Below are 22,500 nucleotides of genomic sequence, written 5' to 3' on the forward strand. Positions count from 1 at the left end.
CTGCCCGTTGGCTCCGAAGAGATACTTGTGTTGTAAACCCACACACACACACACACACACACACACACACACACTCACTCACTCACTCACTCACTCACTCACTCACTCACTCACTCACTCACTCACTCACACTCACACTCACACACACAAGGTCACTTGTGTTGTAAACCCACACTCACACAAGGTCAAATGTCCTTCTGCTTCACTAAAGTCAGAAGAGCCAAGCACTTGTGTACTAGCAGAGGTGGAAAGTAACTGTTTTACAATTGCTCTCATTACTGTAACTGAGTAGCTTTTTTGTGTAGTGTACTTTTACTTTTACTTAAGTACATTTTGTTTGAAGTAATGTACTTTGTTACATTTTAAGTTTAAGTTCTTCAGTTACAGAGTTTTCCTAAGTTTTCCAAAGTTTTGTATAACTGCTTACTGCTCTCCAGAAACTGTCCAATCGATTGGCCCTCGCCAACTGCCAGTGTTGCCAAATTGTTTCCAAGAATAGAAGCTAATGGCTGATCAAAACACACACACACACACACACACAGACTGATGGACTCAGGTGGCTCCTGTCCGTTTCATGACTGTGAAAGGCCGTTAACACCAGTTACTGTAACTGTGAGAGGCCGTTACACCGGCAGTTACTGTAACTGTGAGAGGCCGTTACACCGGCAGTTACTGTAACTATGAGAGGCCATTACACCGTCAGTTACTGTAACTGTGAGAGGCCGTTACACCGGCAGTTACTGTAACTATGAGAGGCCATTACACCGTCAGTTACTGTAACTGTGAGAGGCCATTACACCGTCAGTTACTGTAACTGTGAGAGGCCATTACACCGTCAGTTACTGTAACTGTGAGAGGCCGTTACACCGGCAGTTACTGTAACTATGAGAGGCCATTACACCGTCAGTTACTGTAACTGTGAGAGGCCGTTACACCGGCAGTTACTGTAACTATGAGAGGCCATTACACCGTCAGTTACTGTAACTGTGAGAGGCCATTACACCGGCAGTTACTGTAACTGTGAGAGGCCATTACACCGTCAGTTACTGTAACTGTGAGAGGCCATTACACCGGCAGTTACTGTAACTGTGAGAGGCCATTACACCGTCAGTTACTGTAACTGTGAGAGGCCATTACACCGGCAGTTACTGTAACTGTGAGAGGCCGTTACACCAGCAGTTACTGTAACTATGAGAGGCCATTACACCGTCAGTTACTGTAACTGTGAGAGGCCATTACACCGGCAGGTACTGTAACTGTGAGAGGCCATTACACCGGCAGTTACTGTAACTGTGAGAGGCCATTACACCGTCAGTTACTGTAACTGTGAGAGGCCATTACACCGGCAGGTACTGTAACTGTGAGAGGCCATTACACCGGCAGGTACTGTAACTGTGAGAGGCCGTTACACCAGTTACTGTAACTATGAGAGGCCGTTACACCAGCAGTTACTGTAACTATGAGAGGCCATTACACCGGCAGGTACTGTAACTGTGAGAGGCCGTTACACCGGTTACTGTAACTGTGAGAGGCCGTTACACCAGTTACTGTAACTATGAGAGGCCGTTACACCAGCAGTTACTGTAACTATGAGAGGCCATTACACCGGCAGGTACTGTAACTGTGAGAGGCCATTACACCGGCAGTTACTGTAACTGTGAGAGGCCATTACACCGTCAGTTACTGTAACTGTGAGAGGCCCATTACACCGGCAGTTACTGTAACTGTGAGAGGCCGTTACACCAGTTGTTACTGTAACACCACAAAGGACCGTTTAAAGGATGCTTTGTGTTGAATCCTTAAATTGTAAAAACTGACTGTCCTCTCCCTTCATGGGGTATATGGGTTCAAATTCCGGGCAGAGATTTAATGTCTGCTCTTCTTCAACAAAAACCATTTAATGACTTCCTATTTGTGGGCGTGGGACAGCAGGCCCCTCTAGCATTACATACATTTCTTCTCTCTGACAGGAAATCGTTAAAGCCTCTCCTCCTCTTTGCGTATAATGTTCTAATTAGCAAATATTTGACTGTCGGATCTTTCTGCGAGGAACCGTCACAGTGGTACCCGATGTCAACTCCGCTCTGCTCCTGGCTCTTTCATTAAATGTGTTTTTATGGAAATTACCCTCGCATCAACTAGCATTCAGTACTGCAGAGATTGAAAGAGGCATCTTAACAAAAGGAGCTTATGAAACATGGACACGCAGGCAGAGATAGGTATCTGTGTCTGACACACACACACACACACACACACACACACACACACACACACACACACACACACTCATCAGCATGTCCGCCAGCCAACTTGGTGTAGTGTAGTGCTTAGAGCTGGAGACTCTTGAGAGCAGAGAGGTGCTGTGATCTAACGCGTTACCCGGCTGTATTGTATTCATGTTGTTGAGCGTTCTGTGAAGAGCTGCTGCTGCCTAATTGGGCGCCACAAGTCAAAGTCAGATAGTGCCCTCTACTGACTAAAACCTGGAACAACCATTTCCTGCTGCACAGTAGCAGTTCAGGGTGTACAGTGCAACTTCAAACTAGCTTATTAAGAAGGCTGATTATTTATGAAAACATATGGGGAGGTTTTTTCTTTGCTGTTTCAAAAGTCATTTTTGCCATGATGAATGAAAGTGTGTTGTTTGGGCATTTCTGTGCACTGTCATCATTGCGAGCCGAGCTTGCTGTGTGTGGGCCAGCAAGGTTGGTTGACTCGACTGTTTCAACAAACTGCTTTTTCAACTATTTCTGCTTTGCATGCTTTCAGTGTCTGTGACTTATTGAAAAGTCCTTCAAGGAGAATTCTGTTTTTTTACAACTTGGGCCTTATTTCCAGCTGGACTTATGTTTTACATGTCACCCTGAACAGAATTATCTGAAAAATAAAGCATTATAGAGCTAGAACAGAGGCCGTAGGGACACATGCCAAGCATGCATGTACGTCCTGTAAATAGCTTATTTTCTGCCACGCACCGGCTCATATCCTTATTATATCACAGAGACAATGAGAAAATGAACGCTGTATTTACCTTGCTGCGTTGGGTCTGACCATGTGAGACTACTCTGTCTCTGTCTGCTGTCCGTCACATTGGTAGAGAGAAAGAAGCTCCTGTTGCCCCCGCTCCTCAGTTAGTAATCCATATAACGTTAGTCCCACTCAAATATATACGGGCGGCCATCGAATTCAAATGCATCGTCCATATTCTCGAAATCAGATAAATATCCATGGTGTTTACTCCACATGAAACATGGCGGCTTGATCCACTGCAGCTGAACTCTCAACTGATGTGAGATTCTCGCGGGACTTGGTTACACAGTCAGTCCCCGGATGTGGAAACTAGCAAATAAAGGTGAGTGAGGTAAATAGAGCGGCTCACATTTATCATATAATAAGCATATGAGCCGCTGCGTGGTAGAAAATAAGCTATTTACAGGACGTAGATGTGCACGCTTAGCAGGTGCCCCTACGGCCTCTGTTCTAGGCCGTTGCTCTATAATGCTTTATTTTCAGAAAATTCTGTTCAGGGTGACTTGTAAAACATAAATCCAGGTTGTTGTTTTGTTTTTTGCTTTAATTAGTACCATTGAACTTCTTTTCTCTTACTTACTGTGTAGTATGATAGTAGTAACTTTATCACATCAAAGTATGAAAGTAATTTTCTGTTGAATGAAATGTTGACATTTAAGCACATGCTACTTGTCTCTTTAAGTATAAAGAAATATGCAATAATGTTTATGATGTTTAACAGTTTACCATGCAAAGTTGTAGACTCTGGACAGTTCTTGTGACAGAGTCTGGTCTCATTTTCAAGGAAGTTTGTGCATTAAAACCAGGACAAAATATGACCTGTCTTGTTCCCTGCTCTGTTCTGGATGAGACTGAAAGGTTTTGTCGTTTGCTTCCCACCTTGACACCAAAGTTTCTCAAATCTTTGCAGGCGCTATCAGAAACTACAGAAGATTATGAAGCCCTGGTAAGCCCCTCCCCTTTCCCCCGGGCCGGTAATCTCATTGGCTCTGCGCTCTTCCTAACCCGCTGGCCGAGTCTGCATGATTAAGATTCCGTCCCGGTGCATTATGGGAACATAACATATCTGTATTATATAGCTTCCATTTTGAAATCAGTGTCATTTTTTTTGCATGTGGTTTTGGGCAACTGGTTCCTTGGGGTACACAAACTGAAAGAGGACCAAGATTTATCTCTGAAAACATCCTCGAATCAGAAAGTAACATTGACCATGAAAGCTGTTAGAAGCTTCTCAAAAAAAGCACCATTGCTTCCGGTACAAGTAATTGCTGGCAGAAAGTAAATCTTGGTGTTCCTCACAAGGCGGTCCTGCTCTGGGTGAGGGGATTTTCCATGGGGTGAATAATAAGTTGATGGGCCTCCTGCGGGCGTTTTGTTCAGCTGTTAGAGCGTTCCTCATCATTAGCCCATCCACTAGCCCTCATCGCCATAGCTGGTAATGGGAACATCACATCATCCATCATCAGCAAGGGTTTCTTGACCACCTCTGCCTTTTGTAGTCTACCTCCCAAAGTCAAACTTGTAGGATTCCATGTTAGTGCCGTGTAGTTATGGATGTCATCTACGGTAAATGCCCAGTGCCATCTGCAAAAGCTTCCTCATCTCTGGACTACTAATTGTACCATCTGACTATGACTGTACACTAATCACCTACCATGCCGCAACACTGACCCCAATGCTCTCTGTTGACTCTTGTCTTCCTTAAAACCCATAATCTCCAATTGTTTTTAACCTTTTTCTGTGCTTTTTACTGAACCTTATGGTGAATATTGCTCCACCTGGGAGGCTGGGACAATTAACCCTTTTGAAAAGGCATTGTAAACTCTTAAATATGTACATTAAATGAATCAAGAAGAACATTAACCAGTTCTTCCTCAATAACTGAAAAGTCTAGATGTTGGAGATACTTGGTTTTTGCTGTATACTGTTGTCTTTGGCACCGTTGCCATCTTGATTATCCTTCTGTAACTAGGATGTCACCATATGTACCTCAGCTTGATGAGGCTGAACAAGGATAATTAACACATAAAAGATGACAGGCTGAATATAAGCCCCAACAGTAAAAGCCTCAGTGGAGTATAATTCTACAATGCCAAAATTGAACAGTAGGGGTCAGTATTGTAAAATCTATTGGTCAAGTCATGGGAATGCGGAATGGCTGAGGCTCAAAGTTTCTTTGCTAATAATTTTGTCTTTGATTCCTAAATGATCTGAAAATGTCTGGTTAAATATCTCCAGCATCGTACATGTTTTTTGGATACAGCTGTACGTTGCTTTGGCCTCCTGTGGCTCTTGCAGAGTGACTGTTTCTTCCTGATGTGTGTGGCTGCATGACGGCGCTGTGTGCTGTTAGCTCTGTGGTCCTGACCCAACGCCACACTGCTACCTGCTGGTTCTCCAACACAAACCTCTCCTTTCCACTTCTTTCTCTCTCTATGTCTCCGTTTCTCTCTGTTCCTCAGCAAGCCTGGCTCTCTTCTTCTGCCCCTGTGTCCACCTGCTCCCTCTCATCCTCTACTGACTGCTCTTTCCTCTTTCTGCTCCGAGCCTGCTTGACTTTGCCGCTGTGCACAGCTCGAGGCGGTCATCCACAGGGAGGTTTCCTATTGTGTGTGTCTGTGTGTGTGTGTGTGCGTGCGTGCGTTGTCTCGTAGCTTTGGGGACCTGCTGTCCTTCACTCTGACGGCCTTCGTGGAGCTGATGGACCACGGCATCGTCTCCTGGGACACCTTCTCTGTGGCCTTCATCAAAAAGGTCAGCCAAGCAAAAGGCTGTGGTGATGCCATGTGTTGTGAAAGGCAAACGCGTTGATTTAGTTGCCATACAATAGTATACAACAAATGTTATTAAATGATAACCAGTCCTCTTCTGCAGTAACAATACTTTTGCCAGAACAGCAGACAGACTTGTGCTAAAATGCTAAATAATGAAGTTGTGATGTCGGAGGACCTTAGTGTTGAACTTTATGTGATTGACATGAAGGTAGTAGGGAGTAGACGATGGAGAAACTTCAAGCTCAGCTTCAAGTATCGGCTCTTCCAGTACTGTAATACTAACTTTTTAATGATACCAGAAGTATAAACCATATGGGCAAGCAAAACAAAGAATCTATTATTATATTAACTGTTACTATGAACAGATTTATGATTCAATAATCCATGTTTAGATTCCTGGATATATAAATGTTATGTTGATTTATATGCATACAGAGTTCCATTCCCGTAATAGTGCAACAACACATTATTTGCTGTTTGAGCACCATGATACTTTAGATATGAAGTACAGAAAGCACAGCTTTAACTTGGACTTGTATTCTAGGCTTTAAAAGGATTCAGACCAATTAAATTCAGTGCCCAGTTTTCATAAGAAGTCAATAATTGTCATTGTAGATTGATGTCTAAAAATCTACAGTCGAGTCCACTGTCTGAAATGCATTGCTGGAAGTATGATTTAATTTAACAAGCGCAAATTCCCAATAGCTGGCACCATGATGTGAATTTCCTAGATGGCAGGGGCAGCCCACCCCTCCCTTGCCTCTGCCACCCTGCATTTAAAAATGTGACCCCCCCCCCATGTTGCAAATTGGCATGAACACACACACACACACACACACACACACACACACACACACACACTTGACCTCCATGCCAAATTTCAGCCTCCTATGGCAAAAACTGTGCCCGCTAAAACTTTTTGTGGACCAACTGACAGAGTGACTTTTACTGTAGAGGTGCTGGTTGCAGCTAATAATTGACGTGGAGTGTTTGACACAGAGTCCTACCCCAGCTGATCTCTCCTGGTCTGGACTCCTTGCAGATTGCCAGCTATGTGAACAAGTCGGCCATGGACACGGCAGTGCTGCAGCGCTCCCTGGCCATCCTGGAGTCCATGGTGCTCAACAGTCAGGACCTCTACCAGAAGGTGGCGCAAGAGATCACCATTGGACAGCTCATCCCACATCTTCAGGGGTGAGTAGAGAAATCACAATGGCACTGCATTGTGTGTGTGTATGTGTGCGTGTGTGCATGAGTATGCGTTACCCCAAATAGCGAGGCGTGGTAGCGCTATCGCCTCACAGCAGGAAGGTCGTGGCCTGGCTTCGAGTCCCCCCTGGGTCGCTGTGGGGGTGCTGAGGGTGTGTCCCCATTCCCATGTCCTCAGTGCCTACGGCCCAGGTGGGCTCGTCAAACAGGGCCTTTCAGTGTGGAGTTTGCATGCTTGCGTGCTCCCCGGGGGTTTCCTCCAGATAGGAACTCCCCGCAAAAAAAAACATGAAAAAAAAGCGAGGCACCTCGTTCATATTACTCATTGAACCGGGTTATGTTCATAACCTTAAGTTTTGTGGTATTTTCTAATCCCAGGAACGACCAAGATATTCAGACCTACACTATCGCCGTCATCAACGCTCTCTTCCTCAAAGCCCCTGAGGAGAAGAGACAGGTAAGGCCACAGCATGCACACACAGCATGCACACACTGCATGCACACCATTATGTACGTATACACAGGTCACAGGAACATATTTACACTTCATCAATATTACAGCTTTTTATTCTCACATCGGCATTACCGTATTTACTGTATGTACCTGTGCACTTGGTGTGTTTGTGTGTTTATCCGTCAGTTATCAGGTGTCTATCCAGCTCTCTACAATAAACCAGTTAAATCTAGCAGCAAAGTAGTGATATAAGTGACTATAAATGCACCACCAGTCCTCCTCCTTCCCTCTCTCCAATCTCTCCATCTCTCCCTCCGTTCATTTCTGCTCAGAAGACATTTCTGCTCCTCCATGCACGCACTCCACTCATCTCTCTCTCTCTCTCTCTCTCTCTCTCTCTCTCTCTCTCTCTCTCTCTCTCTCTCTCTCTCTCTCTCCTCTACTGTATGTCACACTTTGCCCTCAGCTAATCACATGATCCCTCTCATCAGCACCATAGGGTCCAACGGTGTGATTTGACGTTAATAATGAATGATGCTAACTCACTGCTTTCCCCCAGCGGCATACAAATTTGAAGGCGCACTATGCAGGAATCAGCTTTACCGCACCACTGCATAGACATAGTGGAGCATGCTCCTCCTACTCATTACCACTGCATAGACATAGTGGAGCAGGCTCCTCCTACTCATTACCACTGCATAGACATAGTGGAGCAGGCTCCTCCTACTCATTACCACTGCATAGACATAGTGGAGCAGGCTCCTCCTACTCATTACCACTGCATAGACATAGTGGAGCAGGCTCCTCCTACTCATTACCACTGCATAGACATAGTGGAGCAGGCTCCTCCTACTCATTACCACTGCATAGACATAGTGGAGCAGGCTCCTCCTGCTCACTGCTACATTTACCCAGGCTAAATAAGCACATTTTGACACGTTGTCTCGAGGCGCGCAGCACAAAACACATTAAGGTCGGTTCATAGCAATTGTAAGCAACATTAAGTGAGCGATGTCTCCATTATCTCAGGTGGAGGCGATGGAAGTTTATAGCAGTCCATTCCATTTCTGCACAGAGGCAGTTTTCTAATGTGAAGTTATGGGACAGCACCTGTTCATCATGTCAGCTACTTTTTTACGCAGAGGAATCACAGATGACACATTTTAAAACAAGCTATGAGCTAATGGCAGCGTAATGATCTCCAGCTTTTGACTCTCTGTGAGTGAGAGGGACAGCTAGTCTGTGAGTAGTGAGTGCAGTACTGTGCAGTATGTGTGTGCTAAGGAAGAGAGGGACAGATAGTCTGTGAGTAGTGAGTGCAGTACTGTGCAGTATGTGTTAGTAGTGAGTGCAGTACTGTGCAGTATGTGTGAGTAGTGAGTGCAGTACAGTAGTGTGAGTAGTGAGTGCAGTACTGTGCAGTATGTGTGAGTAGTGAGTGCAGTACTGTGCAGTATGTGTGAGTAGTGAGTGCAGTACTGTGCAGTATGTGTGAGTAGTGAGTGCAGTACTGTGCAGTATGTGTGAGTAGTGAGTGCAGTACTGTGCAGTATGTGTGTGCTAAGGAAGCGACTATCAGCAAAGCTGTCATTACGATCCCCCAGTCTCTCCATTCTGCTGACTCCTGCTGATACCTTCCCACTCTCCACAAGCTGCACCTCCGACAGAACAATCCTCTTATTTTCTTTCTTTTTAAACCCTCCTCTCAAGCTCTTCCTCTTTTTCCACATTCACTCACTCACCCTCTCTCTCTCTCTCTCTCTCTCTCTGTTTCTGACTGCACACGGTATGCTAGTTTGATGAGCACAATGTGGACATCCTTAATTGTCCCCTGACAGTAAGTGCACCCTTGATTAGCACCCTTTGTAGTATGCACTGTAGCAGATATCAGTTAGTGCACTCAGTCTCCCTCTTTTAATTGAGTTCTATTTTGGGATGGCTTTCTCATTTCATTTTCTTCTTCTTTTATAGCCTGTCCACTGCTTAGTATGCAGTGTTGCAGTGGCAATGTTAGAGATTTATTTATTTATTTATTTATTTATTTATTTATTTATTTATTTATTTATTTATTTTACCCATATTCATGTGTCACTTCAAAATAGAGGACCCTGAAAAAACTGCTTTGATGTGGGTCGGTTGGTCGGTTTGCTGTGACGTACTTGTTTTATTTTGTCTCATCCTCTTCCTAGTCTCCCTTTCTTTGATATTTCAAGGTCTCTCTCTTTCTCTCCCTCTCTCTCCCCCTCTGCAGGAGATGGCCCATATTCTTGCCCAGAAACAGCTGCGCTCCATCATTCTCAGTGTAAGTCTTACCTCATCATACCCTTCCCCTCTCCAGGTCTCCACCTCTCCACTGCATACATCTCTCTCTCTCTCTCTCTCCCTCTCTCTCTCTCTCTTGTCTGTCTGTCTCTCTCTTTCTTAATCTCTCTCACACTTTATGTCTATCTCTCTCTTTGTGTCTGTTTCTCTCTCTCTCTTTATCTCTCTCTGTGTTCGGGTGTATGCCTCTCTGCACATTAATGATGCCTGATATAAAAATGGAAAATGACATTTGCCACGGTGTTTGTAGCTTCTCCCTCTATCGCACCTCTTTTGGTTATTATCTGTACTTGCTCTTACACCTGATCCTCTTTTCCTTTTGTGTTTCCAATCTGACTTCTCTATCCCCTGTCCCCTCTGTCCCCTCATCTGTCTCTCTCATCTGTCCCCTCATCTGTCTCATCTGTCCCCTCATCTGTCTCTCTCATCTGTCCCCTCATCTGCGTCTCACTTTCTAATCCTCTTCACTCACTCCTTCTCACTTCCAAATCACTTCATTCTCCCTTTCGATCCCTTTCTAAAAATCCATGTCTCCCCTCTACACCACCCTCTTCTACACCACCCTCCTCTACGGCGTCCTCAGAATGTGATCCGGAGCACCAAGCCCATCAACGACGAGATGGCCCATCAGCTGTATGTGCTGCAGGTCCTCACCTTCAACCTGCTGGAGGACCGCATGATGACCAAGATGGATCCCCAGGACCAGGTGGGGGGCCTTGGGGGACACAGACAGGGGTTTAGCCATGGATGTAGTGACGGGTGGTTTGGATGGTGGAGGGGTGGATAGGTGGGTGGATGCTGGAAAGAGAGAAGAGGAGTCACTTCCTCTTTGCAGCTAGTCAAAACTAGGGGAAACACACACACACACACACACACACACACACACACACACACACACACACACACAGATGTTGCAGATTGGCACTGTGCTTGTGTTGGACCCCTCACTGCTAGCCATTCTTTCCCCTAGAATGGCTTGAGGAAGTGGGAGGACGAGAAGTTAACCAGATGAAATGCTTTGTCTCCTCCTGATTTGGCTAGCCGTGTTGTGCTCGAGTGTCTCCACTAATTAGCAGAGCTATCCAAAGAACTGGAGGATGTGAAGAAATGAAAAAGAAAAGCACAGTGTGTCTCACAAACCTGGAAACAAGACAAGCAAGCACTGGAGCAGAAGAGCAGCAAAACAATGCAATTCATTTTATTGTTATTGTTTTCTCCCAGTATGTTATTTTGTTAAAGAGATATTAGGAGCATTATAATGTTGCATAAAAACAGCAAATACTCTTTTTAGAGTAAACAATCATTCATTTTTGTGCTGTAGTTTGTGGCCAGGTTTGGACAGATCTGCCAGAGTTTTGAAAACCATCACAATTTGTCCACAAAATAATAAGAACAGCTGGCTGTTGGCCAGACGGCCTCGGGCACAGCTGGACTCCAGCCAGCGGAGATGATGCAAATGTATTCTTCAATTATAAGATAGTGGATGGATGGATGGATGGATGGATGCATTTATGACCAGTGCTTCACTCTCCTCCTCTGTGTGTGTGCAGGCTCAGAGGGACAACATGTCTGAGTTCACTGTCCTCCTCTGTGTGTGCAGGCTCAGAGGGACAACATGTCTGAGTTCACTGTCCTCCTCTGTGTGTGCAGGCTCAGAGGGACAACATGTCTGAGTTCACTGTCCTCCTCTGTGTGTGCAGGCTCAGAGGGACAACATGTCTGAGTTCACTGTCCTCCTCTGTGTGTGCAGGCTCAGAGGGACAACATGTCTGAGTTCACTGTCCTCCTCTGTATGTGTGCAGGCTCAGAGGGACAACATGTCTGAGTTCACTGTCCTCCTCTGTGTGTGCAGGCTCAGAGGGACAACATGTCTGACTTCACTGTCCTCCTCTGTGTGTGCAGGCTCAGAGGGACAACATGTCTGACTTCACTGTCTGTGTGTGCAGGCTCAGAGGGACATCATGTCTGACTTCACTCTTCTCCTCCTCTGTGTGTGTGCAGGCTCAGAGGGACATCATGTCTGACTTCACTCTTCTCCTCCTCTGTGTGTGTGCAGGCTCAGAGGGACATCATCTTTGAGCTGCGGAGGATTGCCTTTGACGTGGAGTGTGAGCCCAACAGCAGCGGCAGCATCGAGAAACGCAAGTCCATGTACACGCGTGACTACAAGAAGCTGGGCTTCATCGTAAGTGTGTGTGTGTGTGTGTGTGTGTGTGTGTGTGTGTGTGTGTGTGTGTGTGTCACAGCACGTCAAACAGCTGCCGTTCTCTGAGAACATTACAAGGTTCTGGCTCAGGTGGCCTCAAACTACCCCACACACTCACACATGCACGCAAGCACACGCACACAGCCTCCTCAAGACTGAGATGGGAAAGGACCACAGGGGGACGGACGGCTGTTAATTGGTTTAGAACAGAGATGATTGCCCTTAGATAGTGCTGCTGTCTAGGCATGCCTGGAGACGTGTGTGTGTGTGTGTGTGTGTGTGTGTGTGTGTCCACGCGCGCACATATGGATGTGTATATTAACAATACTTTTCTCTCATCCATCTTATTAAATTGCATTCTTATGCTCCTCGTCTTTTCCTCTCTATTGCAGTCTTTTGTTAACCTCTGCCCCTCTTTTTGAACTTGTGTGCGTGTGTGTGTGTGTGTGTGTGTGTGTGTGTGTGTGTGTGTCTTGTGTGCAGTGGTCTAAGTATCGCACGGGGGACTTATACTGAACCCATTGGGGACCTTAATGTAAGCCCGAAGCTGTTGAGGGGGTCTTGGTGAGATCCCCCCCTCTCCGACAGTACTGTAGTGTGCTCAGCAAAGATAAGGCCTGTTTAATCACCTTGCCCCTCCCACTAGTGTGGAGAAAAAACACCCCAAAATCCCTAGTCCCCTTTCCATGCTAGACTGCCTGCAGGCACACACACACACACGCACACGCACACGCACACACAAACCAGAACTCTCTAGATAGACCTTATCTTTGGCGAGGTAATTTGTTTACGTTTTAATGCCGCCGGGTTTTTTAAGTACAACACATTCTGGAATCTTATTTGTGCATGTGAATGTTTCTATGAGGGAGAGAGTATCTTTGAGACGTGTCGGGGTGAGGGGGCGGGTGTGGCCCCATATTTGTGCGTGCTCTGCTCCTTTTTGAAGTCTGATGTGTGTCTGATCTCTGGCTGCATGCTGTATCTGATAGGATCTAAGTAGGTTAAGATAGCACTGACAGTCTGAGATACAGTGAGCAGATGCTGGGGGAAGTGTTAGTCTGAGAGGTTAGAGAAGCGGGCTTGTTTTGAAAGCTGTGGGTTTGATCTGATGAAGACGCTCCAAACATCACTTTGACTCTCGGTGTGAGAAGTCATTGAAACTGGAGTCTGCACTGTCTAAGCTGTTTTATTCTTTTTGTATTGTGTTCACCACCTTGGGCTCAGCACCTGCCCCGTTGCTTTAGGATGTGCATGCTTTCTCCTCACATGGGTTTGTGTCCCCAACTGGAAAGTTCTGGGTGGGGAAAGTGTATCAGTAGTCGGGATTGCATCCACCTGTTTTTATGTCAAATTTCAATTTGCGTATAAAAAACTGAGTGGAAACACTGCAAAATGCGGCAGAAAAAATCACAAAAAGTTGTCACGCTTGGTTGAGGTGGAAAAGTTGGCGTTATCGATAAATGGTAATGCGATAAATGCAGTGGAAACAGATTAAGCTAATCTTCCGTCGTCACGCAGTTTCCTGTTGACATGTCAGCGTACACTAAATAGAGCTATATACTTAAGGTAAATAATGGTAAATAGCCTATGTGGAGTGTTTAAACAGAAGACTGCGATTAATGCGACTCACTTCTAGAATTGCTCCGTGGATTATAACGTTATGCTTGCAGTTGAAGAGTGGCACCTGGTAATCCAGAAATTGCATCTTATGGTCTATGTACTGTACCATTGTAGATCATCAAGAAACTTTAAATGAATAGCGTTGATGTGTTTAATTGAGCTTGGTCGCTGCCTGCCTGCGCATGTATCGGGGTCTAGCAGCAGAGCAGCAGAGGCAGACAGCCTCAAACACGAGGTGATTGACAGCTCTATAATAGCACAATAATAATAGCAGCCTCTGCATAATGGCACCATTATTTCGCATTGACTTTTGCCGACTTTCTGAAAATTCTATTAAAATTTGCGATACCTTTGGATGGAAACCCAACTAGTAATACCGAATCCTGAGTCATCATGCACTTAACCTTGAATATATCTAAATAAATAAATGTCTTGCAATATCTAGCCTATTAAGTATTCAACTTCAACAACCTGTCTCTCTCTGTCTCCCCCCCCCCCCCCCCCCATCAGAATCATGTGAATCCGGCTGTGGATTTCACCCAGATTCCTCCAGGCATGCTGGCTCTGGATAACATGCTGTACTTTGCCAGACACCACCAGGACGCCTACATCAGGGTGAGCACACACACACACACACACACACACATGCACGCACGCACACACACATGCACACATGCACACACACGCACACATGCACACACATACACACACACGCACACACACACACGCACACACGCACACATGGACATACACACACACACACACACGCACATGCACACACGTGTACACACACACGCACACGCGGACACACATACTAAATGGCTGCAGCCCAGTGAATCCTGCAGTGTTGTTCCTCCTCCCCTCCTACCAGCTGACTCACGCCTCCCTCTGATAGATTCTGGACCACACCCACATAGTTCCCTGTTGGAAATTCTGTCATTCTGTTCATTCTTTCAGTGTCAGTCCCAGAGTAATAGTGGAAGGACTTGAAGCATTTTTGTAATAATAATAATAAATAATTATGAATTGCATCTTCTGCAATTTATAATTATATAATTATAATTTATAATTAGACAGTTTTTTGTTTTCTTTTGTTCAGACATATAGGTTTATTAGATGTTTTTACCTTGACAGTTTCGGCGATAGCTCTCGCCTTCCTCAGAAGCAGTCTACTGACAGCTGGGTATGACGTGTCAACCAGTTGTTTTTACATGACTGGCCGGGTGCCCAGCAGAACCGCCAGGTCTGCCGCGCCGGCCACGGCCACTGTGACGTGTCGTGGCCCCCAGACCCAGTGGCCCCGTCACGTCACAGTGGGCGTGGCCGGCGCGGCAGACCTGGCGGTTACGAAGACATGATGAACGTCATTGAACTATAATTTATAATTATTATTATGAAAAGTGCATGACACATTTCATTTGTCATGCACTTTTCGATCAATCTCAAAGTGCCACAGAGTAAAAAAACAGAATCATATAAAATGCATAAAAGGCAGAGAGCATTTTAAAAAGTCACACAGGAGGACGGCCCGGATAAGAAAAGGCCTAATTCATAATTAATCAAAAGATGGGTAAAGTAGACAATGTCTATAAGACAAAATTACAGAGCGACACAAAGTTTAGAGAAAGCTTTGTGTTGTTTTTATGCGACCGTCAACATGAATTTATACTCCCGCTAAATTGACTCAACTGCAGGTGACTCTGTGAGGTTGGACGGTATCCACTGGCTTTAGTGATTTGTGTGCGTGCGTGCGTGTGTGCTAATTCAGGCTAACTCTAAGCAGTAATTATCTAAGTATCTGGCACCTGTCCAGCACTCTACTGTGATTAACCTGTTGGTGTGAATGTGTGCGGTTGTATAAACTGAACACCTGCACATCTGTCTGACCACGCACCTGCAAATAGTGTGTGTGTGTGTGTGCGTGTGTGTGTGTGTGTGTGTGTGTGTGTGTGCGTGTGTGTGTGTGTGTGTGTGCATGCATGTGTGCAGGCCTTACAGACTAGCCGTTTTTCCACATGCGTACCGGAAAATTACCTGTAAGTCAATATCGGACATTTCCCAGAATTTCCCTTCACACCTGAGCGCTCGCATGTGGGAATCTAATCGTCAAATAGCCGGTATGTTGGGGGGTGGGGGGCGGAGGAGAGTGGCCTGGGGTCATGACGTATAAACTGTGCTGCAGGCCACTGAGGCCAGTCAGAAAAAAAACAAAAACAAACATGCAGCCGGCGTCCACTCTTTTGATAATATTGCTGACTCGTTTGACTTAAGAGCAGCGTCAAGCCAGCATAATAAACACAGCCGATTTCCCCCCTCCCCTCTCTGCTCGAGAGAGGCCCGTCCTTCACTCAGTCCTCCGCACTTCGCAGCAGCCACACAGGACAGACACAGCGAGAATGGCAGAGGCTTGCAAGCTGCCCAACGCTTGTATGTATGTAGAGAAAGCAAATGCACGAAGCGAAATGTAGAAGTAGTTTGCTTTGATGTGCACGAATGATTAGATGATGCACGCTGGAAGTGAACGTTAAGCAACGTGTGTACACCTCACAAGGACCGGTGTCGCGGCAAATGACTGGACCCGTTCTACACTTGTGTGCCTTATCGCGCATACCGCTCTTCTGACTGGCTCGAAACTGGTGAAATGTCCGCGACGACGGGGTCGCGCTTATACCGGAACAACAACTTTCACACATGAAGGCATTAGACCGCGTTCCAGTCATTTAGCGGTAAAAGGCGCATGTGGGAAAACAGCTTATGTTAGCGTGAAGCTCCCAGTCTCTTCAATGAGCAGTAAGAGAGGAGAGGAGAGGGGCTCTGTGTTATAGTGCCGACTCAGCTCTTATCAATGGACCCAGTGTGACAAAATACACACTCCAATTTCCCAAATTAAAGTGTCACCCCGCTGGAATGATTGGGACCCCGATGGCCTCATTTATGCCGCCCCGCTGCCATCCACTAATTAGAGAGATAATTCATTCATGTTTTGGGGCTTTTGAGTAGGCGGTTTAGGGGTTCAAATCAGGTCCAATAATGACTCCATTATGGCAGTGTTTATGGAGAAAGGATGAGTAGACCAACTATCACTAGGTGGAGAATTTAAGGTGATTCGAATGTACTAAAGGGAAATAAAAGTATTATAATCGTATGTATTTTGGTGCAATAAATGCTTCTTATTTGGGCTGTTCGATATTTTTCCATTCACGCTGAGAATAATAGAGACGGTAAATTCGCCATAATACATCATCAAATAGCCGAGCTTACAAGTCTTGACTCCAGCAAACGTTCAGACATTCTTCATATTTATGTTGTGCGTTTGTTCGCAGATTGTTCTGGAGAACAGCAGTCGCGAGGACAAGCACGAGTGTCCGTTTGGCCGCAGCAGCATCGAGCTGACCAAGATGCTCTGCGAGATCCTCAAAGTGGGCGAGCTCCGTAAGTCAGACACACTCCTCAACAGGCTCGGCGCAGACGCCATTTCTCCTTCATCACATCACATCATCACATGACCTTCAGAATGAGCGTATAGACGGGGGGAGGAATAGCCGAGGGAGTGTTTTACCCGGGCAGAGACGCACACACTGTTAATGTTAGGTGCACAAAAATACAAACATGCGCACACAAGCACACACAAACTTGCACACAAACACACTCATTCCCCAGATGAAAGTGTAAATTATCCTTAGTAATTGTGCTGTAGGGAGTTCGCCTGGCCCCCACTGAGCCCCCTCACAGCCTAATATACTGCCCACTCACTGCTCAGGGAAGGAGTTGATGTGCCTTTCTCTTTTCTTAATGGGCAAGTTGGTGCCAGATTGAGCCCTGGTTCTCTCTGTAGGGAAGGAGATGGCATTATTAGTTCAATTTATAACTGATGTGCCCTTTTCATCTGCCTGTCTTTTTTTCGTGGGGGAGTTGGACAACGGCTGCATTGCGATCATAGACTGTAAAAAATATATGGAGGTAGCCACCGTGACGTCTCCCATTGGGTTTTGGACTCGCGTTTTGAAGCCTGGAGGTTGGCATTTTCACCGTCGCCATCTTGGTTATTTGAAGTCCCAGAAGTGATGTGAATTTGGACGAGAAGAGCCACAGCGTGGCCTGCTATTGGTTCGTGATCGGCGAGCTGGACAGGTGGCCTGTCAATCATCATGCAATCATTTTATCGTCTATTTGACTCGAAATGGGACCATAATTGACTATTGACCATGCTGTATTGAAGCAGACTTGAAACTGATGATTGAGAGCATAGGAAAGTCTTTTTAGGACGGTCATTTTCCCTTTCACTTCCTCCATGTAACGGGACGTCTTTTTGCAGCCAGTGGAGTCACCCCCTGCAGGCCATTCGAAACAATACGTTACTTCCGCATTGGCTTCACAAAGGGAGCTACGAGATAGCCCCTTGATTGCAATGCTCTCTACTCCTGGCTACCAATTGCAGCAAGGGGCAATAGCCTTTATTCTATACTGAAATGATATTGTCCACTCCTGCATCTTTGCCTATGGAAATGCTCAATCGAATTTCATCCAAATGTTCTTTTCTCCCATTTGTCCATAAAAGTACTGATAGAAGTGCTCCGCTCGGTTTCATTACAAGATAAGGACAGGCTGTAATAATTTATACGATTTCTAAGGAATACTGTAATTTTCGCCGTCCTCTCTCTTTTAATACCCTCTTATCTCTGCCAGACTCTCTTTCTCTCTGTGCTTAATCAAATCCTGAGAACACAGAGATGATGGAGAGAAATGGAGTTAGGTCATCCTTTTCACCAGAAAGCTGATGTCCTCACACACGCACGCACGCACGCACACGCACGTGCACGCACGCACACACGCACACGCACACACACACACACACACACACACACACACACACACACACACACACACACACACACACACACACACACACACACACACAGCTTCTAGTTTGACATACTGCAGTGATCTGGCAGCCCTGTCACCCTGACTTGGTGTGTGTGTGTGTGTGTGTGTTATTTTTATAGTGTGCAGTGTGTCTCGAGGCTGTCTGTCTCGTGAGGTGTTATCTGTCTTGAATGTGCAGCTCCACTGCCGATGCCCTTCTGACCCGCTCTTCTGGGGAATTGAAACTGCATCCCCGTCACCACAGCTTGAATACAGTTTTGAAAAAACTGTATAAATAAATAAATAAATAAATAAAAGAATACAGTTTTGACCTCAGGCACATCAAAACGCTGATTAATAAGTAACCAAACTTGTCCCCAAATAGTAAAAAAAAAAGAGAGAAAGTCTGCATCTTTCTCTCTGCTGTTTTGTAAAGCATGCAGTGGAAGGCTTAAGCATTAGAGCTAAATTCCCAAGGATGCCAGGCCATCTTTTATAAATATACATTTGTTTTTCAATGACTTGCCTGTTGAAATACAGAGAGCCGGGTGCGAGTGTGGAGCGTCACATGATCTAGCCAGAATGATGTAAACACAATGCAACCATTACCAAACCTATGCTAACCAATCGGCTGTGCTAATCCTCTTGGTGTTCATGATGTAGTAGCCCACATTGCACACGTGCAAAATGTTCAAATGACTCTGATGGTGTTTTCTGTTATAACCAGACTGGGATGCTGGAGTTGAATCATATCATTCATGACCTTGAACTCCTAGTGCTGGACCTTTCTATTCCCAATGGCTGTATAATGCCCTCTTTACTGAAGCTGGTACTAGCTTCAGAGACCAAACGTACTATTAATATTTATGACTGTGTGTGCGCGCACAAAAAAATAATTGCTCAGATGAACCCATAATGTGCAGGCAATGACCCATCTTTCTGTCTGTCTGGAGATCCTTTATGCTGCCATAATGAGATCATGGTCTGTGATCAATAGCTGTCTAATGAACACTCCACACACACACACACACACACACACACACACACACACACACACACACACACACACACACACACACACACACACACACACACACACTCCACACACACACACACACACACACACACACACACTCCACACACACACACACACACACACACACACACACACACACACACACACACACACACACACACACCTGGTTCAGACGTGATAGGATTCCCATTTACACAAGTAGGTCATGTATGAGAAGACTGGAAAACATAATTTGCATGCAAAGGAGATGGGGGGGGGGGGGGGGCCGACAGACAAACAAGAAATAAATAAAATCAGATGCTGCAAAAATCATCGGGGAGGCGAGGAGAGAATATATTGAGATTTATTTATATTTACTGTGTCCCAAATCCTAATGTTCCCATTCATCTCTGTCACAACCTCAGTAAATATTTACACACAAAAACACACACACATGCAACCACACACACGCGCATGCAACCACGCGCACACACACACACACATGCACGCGCGGGCACGCACACACGCACGCACACACACACACACACACACACACACACACACACACACACACACACACACACACACACACACACACACACACACACACACAGCATATTATGCATCACATCCCTATGGGAGTATGCTAAAGCATCCCACACAAGTCCGAAGCTGCGTTGTCGTGTTCCCTTGTAGCGCGCTAAGTGCATTTCCATACACAGCCCTGCCTCTATTAACACACACTGATGAATGTAGGAGCAGGACGAATGTGATGTGGGCCAGGCAGGTTCTGGAGAGACTTTGTGGGCCAGGCAGGTTCTGGAGACACTTTGTGGGCCAGGCAGGTTGTGGAGAGACTTTGTGGGCCAGGCAGGTTCTGGAGAGAGTTTGTGGGCCAGGCAGGTTCTGGAGATACTTGGTGATGAACGGCCGGGCATTAGGTAGGTGTGTGTGTGTGTGTGTGTGTGTGTGTGTGTGTGTGTGTGTGTGTGTGTGTGTGTGTGTGTGTGTGTGTGTGTGTGTGTGTGTGTGTGTTCTCAGGGACATGAGAAGCCACGCTCGCTCCTGCATCGACTGTCTGTCGTCATTTCGTTGACCTTTCAGAGAAACCAGTGAAATAGCTATTAGCGCTAATGAGGATGTGAGATGCCTGTGTTTTGTTCACTCTGAAGCCTTGGTATCTGAGTCATAGTACTACGCTATTAGACACCGTTGTACAGTATCTCACTATGACAAAGTGTGACAATGACAGCTTGAATTCTAGCTGGTTATTTTTCTTCAGTGAAAAAGTCTATTTGCGTCCTCCAGTCTCCTCATTTAGACCAAGTTTAGTTTACACAGGAACGATGAATGCTGTTCTCCGTTCACAAATCAGCCTGCTTGCTGCAGCAGTGGTAAAGCTATAAGAAGGCAGCTGTACCCTCTAAATGATTCAGAGTGCGGAGCAAAGCCACCATGCAGTCCTAGCCTGGGTGAACCCAGCCTTCAACGTGACATCGCAGGCTATGCCTGTAGCGCAGGTTTCTTCGTGACTGATGGTACATAGAGGTCACGTGGAGGCTAATGCAGTCGTGCTCACGAACACCCAAAACTTCATTACACCACCTCAGAGCGGAAGCACTCTGTAATTCTCCATTAAAAAGTCATGGTTGCCTTTAAAAAGTGTTTCCTTAAAAGCTCCCTCCAAAGCCGACAACCCCCCCCCCCCCCCGCGCTCCACATCCGCTTGTGGATAAAGATAGAAGAAGGAGAGCCAGGATTAATGGTGGCAGCGGTGACTTTTTACTGGATCATTTGCTGTCCCCGTCTGTGAGAAATGCCAGCATGGCTCCTCGCCTCCTCTTCCCTCATGAGGATCGGGGGTTCTGGATTTGCCGGGGGAGGGTGGGGGGGGGGGGGGGTGTTGAAGTTGCTTCTCTCCCCCGCTCGCTCGCTTGCTTAATTCCCCCCCCTCACCCCCACTTTCATCACTGTTCTTTCTTTCATTTTGGCTGCTTTTTTGTTCTCTGTGTCGCAGAAGAACATCTGTCCCTCTCAGACTTGTAATGCTTTCCCATGCTCTCTCTCTCTCTCTCTCTCTCTCTCTCTCTCTCCATCCATTTGAGTTTGATGGAAGTGGCACTACGACAGAAGCAAATGGCAATCTCACCACCTTCCTAAACAACAGAGCAAGCAGCTCTTTCTGAGCCACTCGACAGTCTGATGCCATGCTACAGTAGATGTCGCCGTGTTCTTTCTGTTCCATCCCACCCTGACTTTGCGACACCACCGAAAGTTTTGGCATTTTTCTTTTTGACACATTTTCTATGCAGATCTGGCGTGTAGTGTTGTGGGGAGGAGAGGAGAGGTGAGTCAGCTGTCAGTGCTGTTAGACTGGGAGGACAGGACAGGAAGACTGACACTGCTTCTCTCTCTCCTCACTTTCCTCCCGTTAACTCAGTGTCTCTCTGTCTCTCTCGTTGTCCTGCCGCTGATCCTAAAACATTAATTGTCCCACCGTGTTCCCCCTGGAACACATGGCTTCATGGAAAGTGCGTCAGTCAGGCGCCAAGCTGTGACTTCTCTGACTCCCCTGTTTGGGCCGACCCGCGCCCCATGGAATATTGATGGACTTGTTGAGAATGGCCCGGCGCACTGAGTAATGGGCCTGCTTAGTGATTCACTGTCTGTGGTGTCCCTCTGCAGAGATGGACAGCCGCGACAGATATGGCCATGGGGACACATGCTAGCGCTCTCACACACACACACACACACACACACACACACACACACACACACACACACACACACACACGACAAATGATGCACACATCACACACACACTGTCGCCCTCAGATGAAACCCTGTATAGAGTGCCAAAGTCACACCTTCTTCCGGGTTCGGCATGGGGCCTAAGGAATTTCATTCCCCATTCAGTTTCCCATTGACGTTCCGTAAAATCCTTATAAAAAGAGTTTGTGCTTGTGGCGTTCCAATCAAAATGTTCTATGATCTCTCGTGATTCTGA

At 46.1% G+C, this 22,500-nt stretch overlaps 1 protein-coding gene across 4 annotated transcripts in view; it reads left to right on the plus strand.

Moving 5' to 3' along the window:
* The window catches only part of elmo1 (engulfment and cell motility 1 (ced-12 homolog, C. elegans)), a 141,422-nt gene that overhangs the window by 55,299 nt on the left and 63,623 nt on the right, over window positions 1-22,500 (plus strand). For 3 of the 4 annotated variants that reach the window (XM_083645613.1, XM_083645614.1, XM_083645615.1), the window contains exons 7-16: window positions 3,941-3,976; window positions 5,685-5,784; window positions 6,847-6,998; window positions 7,392-7,470; window positions 9,263-9,304; window positions 9,719-9,769; window positions 10,373-10,495; window positions 11,846-11,974; window positions 14,126-14,230; window positions 16,939-17,047. In XM_083645613.1, coding sequence (XP_083501739.1) covers window positions 3,941-3,976; window positions 5,685-5,784; window positions 6,847-6,998; window positions 7,392-7,470; window positions 9,263-9,304; window positions 9,719-9,769; window positions 10,373-10,495; window positions 11,846-11,974; window positions 14,126-14,230; window positions 16,939-17,047 — 926 coding nt within the window. The remainder of the gene's footprint in view (window positions 1-3,940; window positions 3,977-5,684; window positions 5,785-6,846; window positions 6,999-7,391; window positions 7,471-9,262; window positions 9,305-9,718; window positions 9,770-10,372; window positions 10,496-11,845; window positions 11,975-14,125; window positions 14,231-16,938; window positions 17,048-22,500) is intronic. The other variant, XM_083645616.1, reaches the window with a different exon arrangement.

Source organism: Poromitra crassiceps (assembly GCF_964638095.1).
Source record: "Poromitra crassiceps genome assembly, chromosome: 11".
In the NCBI taxonomy this organism is placed as follows: Eukaryota; Metazoa; Chordata; class Actinopteri; order Beryciformes; family Melamphaidae; genus Poromitra; species Poromitra crassiceps.